At 39.0% G+C, this 6,106-nt stretch overlaps 1 protein-coding gene across 1 annotated transcript; it reads left to right on the top strand.

The window, feature by feature from the left end:
• Nucleotides 1-1,096: 1,096 nt before the first annotated feature.
• On the top strand, nucleotides 1,097-6,106 carry LOC308088160 (uncharacterized protein; the record flags this gene model as incomplete). Its single annotated transcript, XM_080432542.1, has 8 exons — nucleotides 1,097-1,200; nucleotides 2,413-2,699; nucleotides 3,546-3,768; nucleotides 4,386-4,461; nucleotides 4,891-5,147; nucleotides 5,526-5,632; nucleotides 5,729-5,800; nucleotides 5,911-6,106. Exons 1-8 carry the CDS (start codon nucleotides 1,186-1,188, stop codon nucleotides 6,104-6,106), a joined length of 1,233 nt encoding a protein of 410 aa, XP_080288668.1. The 5' UTR covers nucleotides 1,097-1,185.

Below are 6,106 nucleotides of genomic sequence, written 5' to 3'. Positions count from 1 at the left end.
TCTGAAAAAAGTGTTGAATCTCTGAAAAAAGTGTTGATAGGCCGAAAAAAAATGTCAAAACTCTGAACAAATATTTTACAGTGTTTCGCCAACACATTTTCAGAGTTTCAAATTTGTCACAAACACACTTTCAGAATATGCATTTTGGCACTGTTCTCCCTGGGTATTATTTTGTTTTACATGTGTGAAACCTTGTAAACTCCTGACTTAAAATAAAGGGTTCAAAAGGCTTGAAAATAATTTCAAGACTGAGAACTGGTTTTGAATCTTTGAAAAAAGTGTTGAATCTCTGAAAAAAGTGTTGAATCTCTGAAAAAAGTGTTGATAGGCCGAAAACAAAATTCAAAACTCTGAACAAATATTTTACAACGTTTCGCCAACACATTTTCAGAGTTTCAAATTTGTCACAAACACACTTTCAGAATATGCATTTTGGCACTGTTCTCCCTGGGTATTATTTTGTTTTACATGTGTGAAACCTTGTAAACTCCTGACTTAAAATAAAGGGTTCAAAAGGCTTGAAAATAATTTCAAGACTGAGAACTGGTTTTGAATCTTTGAAAAAAGTGTTGATAGGCTGAAAGTGTTTCTCAAATCCTTGCAAACACATTTTACAGTGTTTCGTCAACACCTTTTCAGAGTTTCAAATTGGTCACAAACACACTTTCAGAATATGCATTTTGGCACTGTTCTCCTTGGGTATTATTTTGTTTTCCATGTTAGAAACCTTTTAAATGGGAATCGTTTTTGAAACTAGCAACTTTATTGTTGAAAGTTCATTCAATGGTTAAACTTTATTTTGAAACTGTGATTTAGCGTCACACACACAGCAGCACATTCTCCTCAAATCTCTGAACACACGCACGCGCGCGCGCGCACACACACACACAGCAGCAGCGGCGGCAGAGGCATGTCATAAGTGTTGAAACTTTGCAGGCAGCATTCTGCTACTCGAAACCTCGCAGGGAGGCGGGGGGGGAGCGGAGGCGGGACCAGAGGCGGGACCGGCAGACTGCTCAGCCAATGACAGCTACAAGATAGCCTACACGTCATCACGTTAGGAGACGTGATAAAGAAGAATGCGCGGTCTTTTGTTGTGAGAGAACAGCTGATTAGCAGCACCAGCAGGCACGGAACAGGGAGAGAGAAAGGCAGCCGCACAAAATAATTCTAATTCATTTCAACATGCCCGGGTTACAGGTGAGCAATTGTCTTAATACTTGTTTCGTGTTGTATGCGTTAAAATTCATGCTTTTTGATTAAAACTAGAGCAGAAGAGAACACATCATTGTTGCATTTCCTGTTATGTTTCGAAACACAACCGAACTAAGCATGAAATAGATCGAATACCAATGTCTATTTTGTATAAATCAACCACCAACAAAGCTATTATCTATGTACTCGATACCTAACTGAGCATGTGTTTGAAATTGAACTCTTTTAAGTATTAGTTTAACTGCGACGGTGAAGCAGTTCAAACTACGGTGACAGAATTCATTAAGTCACCAGTTCTGGTGTAACAGCATCAGTGCAAAGCTTGACAAAAACATTAGCTGCCGACTGCCGTTTTCAAAGATTTTGTATTTGTCACGGTTTGTAATCACATCTGATCTTGTTATGAAATCATCACGGCATAGCAGTAGCCAGTGGTGGAAGAAGTACTCAGAACAGATATTTTACTTAAGTAAAAGTAGCAATACCATAACATAGAAATATAGAAAGTCTTCAAAATGTTACTTGAATAAAAGTACAAAAGTATTTGCATCAAAATATACTTAGTACAAAATAATTAAAATATAAATATTTAGCAGATCTACAAGCTCACAACACATCGTGATTTGATGTTTTGTGAGCTTGTAGATCTGCCATTTTATAATAGCCTATATATGAAATAGGTCTAAAGTGGTTAATGTATATTTTTTATAATATCATAATTTATATCTGCAAAGTAACTAAAGTCTTCAAATAATTGTAGTGGAGTAAAAGTACAATATTTGTAAATTGTAAATACTCTAAAGTAGAAAGTAACCCAAAGAAATGTACTTAAGTACATGTACTTAGTTACTTTCCACCACTGGCAGTGACGGCCATTTTCTGATTCCATTGTTCCAGACCACATACATTTTTCCCAGTAGAGATTTCCAAAAATATTTATCAATAATTTTAAGCCTAGAATCAAGCCAGTCAATCATGACTATAAAACATTTGATTCTGTGGGGAAAAAATGAATCGTATGATGTACTACATTTAATATACCTTTGTATGTTGTTGTGGCATGTTTCAATTTTTTTCAGCCCTTTAGTGAACTCTTATTCTATATGGGACAAAACTGACCCTAATTCTGAGTAATTGGTGTCATTGTGTTGTGTACTTTGTTATTGATGAATTGGTAACAAAACATTTTTCTTGCAGGACGATATAGACGATATTACTGAGACATCTCAGGATGTCATGAGATATCTGTCAGCAAGACGACAAGGAGGAATGGGACGAGGACGACCCCAACAACTTCCGACGCCAGGAAGGGCCCCCAGCAGTGGGCACAGTGTTGTGCCAAGATTAGCCTCAACAAATTGGCCACCTCCAAGTCTGCAGTCCCCCAGCCCCAGCAGTAGGCACACCACTCTGCCCACTACATCAGCTGTGTCAAGTCCGTTACCAGCATTCCAGCAACAAGCATTCAACCAAGACATGCAGAGGTAGTGGCCGCCACCCATTAATGCAATTAATTATAGCTCTAACATTTGTCTACTCTTTATGTGAATCATTACTCTGCTGACTTGGAACTGCATTGTATACAGTCAGTTGCTTTATGTGTCTTTTGGGCAGAACATTACAACTGTTATCTTTACTGCTTATGTATAGCAGTAGTGGCTCAGAGCCTAACATCGCCAGGAGAAGGGAGAATTCCCCTTTAGGCTAGTGCAGGGGTCTTCAACGTTTTTCATGCCAAGGACCCCTTAGCCGAGAGAGTATATATATATATTGTATAGATGAGATGGGACGCAGGGACCCCCACTACATATTGTATAGATCAGAGAGATGAAGCAGGGACCCCCACTACATATTGTATAAAATTGTGTTGCAGATTAAACCTTTTCATAGACTATCAGTGTTTATTTCAGACATTTAACCACTGAAACCCTTAATACTAGTAAACTTGACCGTTGCGCTGTACTTGATCAGCTCTTTTTTCCCCTCTACACCAAAACCTCTTTGCCGAAATAGCCGATCCACAAGCTCACAACGCCTCGCACTGCAGGTGTTGTGTGCTTGTAGATGGGCTAGTGGATAAGGTGTTGGTTTTCCACGTGGGAGATCAGGGTTCGATTCTTGGGCGTTACATATGCTTTCTAGCTTCAGTGTCTGCTACAGACTTAAACAACATCCTAATTGCGTTACTGTAATTCTTAAATATATTTTGTTCACTTGTTATTAATATTCTTTTTTTCACTGATATGCATGGTTTTATGAATGCAGTGTAGAACTAAAGCTTATTGTGATTTTAATATTGCACACTGTTTCTCCCTTTGTACCTTTTGTAGCTCATTTGCGTATCTGCGACGCAATGTGGTTCGCTCCAAGAAACGACCTGCTGCTCTGTCAAAACTCTCTCCAGCGATTTGCAAGAAATACGTCAGGCTTCAGTTCTTTCTCGTTCCTGGTCCTACCGACCGCACACCAAACGCGAGCGAAGAAATCAAACTCCTCGAGGCAGGCTTGGGGAAAAGAACTGTGACAATGGCAGAGGATGCTGGCCATGATGAGGTAACCTTAATATATGATGTGCAGTAGACAGAGGTTTTCAAACATTTCCAATTTGTTTTGGTTAATCAGTTTGAGTATAATGGTTAACCCTTGACCTGTTGCTCTTTCTATAATATCTTTTTTAAAACTACTGCTTTTTTTTAGTAAAACTTTATTTTACAGTTTTTATGTTACATACATACACAAAGTTATAGCATATCATACAAAAAGATCACAGAAACACACATAGGTATAACATACAAAGACCACATAAAACACACATACAACCCCCCCCCCCAAAAAAAAAACAAAGCAGTGGGACAAAGATTACAAATCAAAACACAATTTTAGACAGATACCTCTCCTCATTTCTATATAACAGGGACTTCCACATCCAGTTTGCCACATCATAAACAGTATTAAGTCGGACACGGATAAAGTAGAAACATTTAATCAACAGTTTAATTAAAGGAACATTCTTCAACAATATCTACAAAGGGATTCCAAGCTAAGTTGTTGCAGGCTCTACACACACACTATATCCGAGTTTCTCAAGAGGTAGATTATTGAGTTGTCTTTATAGTTACTATCTGTGTGGATGACCCTAAACACTGTTTTTCATGTGAAACCTTTTTTAGATTGTCAGCCTACTAGAAGCGCATTACTCCAAGTTGATGAAGCTGGAAGGAGCCTGGCTTTATCACAAAGCGACAGGTAATCCTACTGGAGCTTTTAATGCATTGAATGAATTCATTCACTCTTAAAACCAATAGAAAGGGAAACATGCACTTATTACTTCAGTCTGTCCATAAGATATCGTCAGTGTTTCTTCTGTAATTCAATGATGCTTTAAGTGGCAATTCTAATGTTATTTTTTCAATAATAATATAATGGTTGGCTCAATTTCTAATTTATAGTATTTTTTTGTCTGTTGCATAATGTTTCATAAATGTCATGCCAGTGTTATTTGGAATTTCACATTTCTCAAATACTAAAGTAGTTAGTGATACTATTCTTTTTTCTTTCTCCCCTCTGCCCCCCCCCCCCCCCCCCCCCCTTTTGTAAATGATGGAGCTTGTACAAAAATGTCACCCACTGTTTTACACCTATAAACCTGTGACAACATTCTGATTCTGTATTTAGGTGGTCAAGGGCAGAGAAAACTAAATCAGGTGACTGGAGACGATGAGGGCTACACAGGAAGTTTCTTGAAGAGTGTCACAAGTAACGGCAGATACATCCTGTACATCGTCCCAATACAAGAGGAGCTGGATGTAACGCCACTTCCCCATGATGCTCAGGAGTTTTCCAAAATGCCAAAGGCCTGCTGCAAAAGGTGTGGCGTTGTTATGCCATTGCAGTTCCTGACACTACACATCAAATCATGTGCTGTTGAAGAGGTAAGTAACACTCAAATTATTCACTGTAACAGAAAACCGTTTAGTTGATTACATGTATGTAGGCTTCTTTACTTCATTGCAGTGTAGGGGCAGAGTCGTCTCTTTGTCAGTGTGTCCGGGGCTAATCAGCAAAAAGCTGGGTGCCAAATGTCTTGTGCCTGTAGGCCAAGGAAATGCATTTTAGAGTGGACTGAAACTTGGCCCAAATATGTAGATAACTGATGACATAATTCGATCATGGTACTGACGTCATAGACAGGTGGCAGGCCAAATGAAGTCTAGAATCCACATGGAAGCACCCTGTTCTATGACCCTGTCTTGGTTTCTTAATTACATACCCAAGCCTATACCTAAAATACATTCTTGCTCTATTCACAGATCAGTGATGTGCCACAAAGTATAGATGATGAAGACCTTGCTATAATTGAGGACGAGAATGAAGACTTTGCTATATATGAGGAGACGAAGACAGTGCTACACTTGAGGTATTATACATTTCCTTTTTTACTTGATACCCGCAATGTCTTGTCAGGTTGAAATACTTTAAAATAATAAATAAATACAAACTTCTCTCATTTCAGGAAATGTCCAATCTGTGGTGAACCATTTCCCAAAGAGGACATAGCCTGGCATGCCAGCTCTTGTGGAGATGGGTACTAATACATTTGACTTAAGCATGCCTTTACATTTCACTAATGTGATGTTCTTTACAGAAATAATTACAGCAGAGGTTCTCATGGTAAACGTGTATGTACATCTTTAGAATTTCAGCAGGCAGCAGTCCCTTTGGTTCAAGTGGGAGAGTATCTATGTTCCCCAAGTTCTATACAGTGCCACGAAGGACCAGTCCCACTGCTGCAGTTGGAACATCAGCTGCCCCAGGTCCCAGTCACACATCAGCTGCGGGTCCCAGTCACACATCGGTTGGTCCTGCTGTTCCAGGTACCAGTCACACCTAA

The sequence above is a fragment of the Gymnoscopelus braueri genome (genome assembly GCF_963280865.1).
Source record: "Gymnoscopelus braueri genome assembly, chromosome: 1".
NCBI classification, from domain to species: Eukaryota; Metazoa; Chordata; class Actinopteri; order Myctophiformes; family Myctophidae; genus Gymnoscopelus; species Gymnoscopelus braueri.
This window is presented reverse-complemented; position numbering and strand designations above follow the sequence as displayed.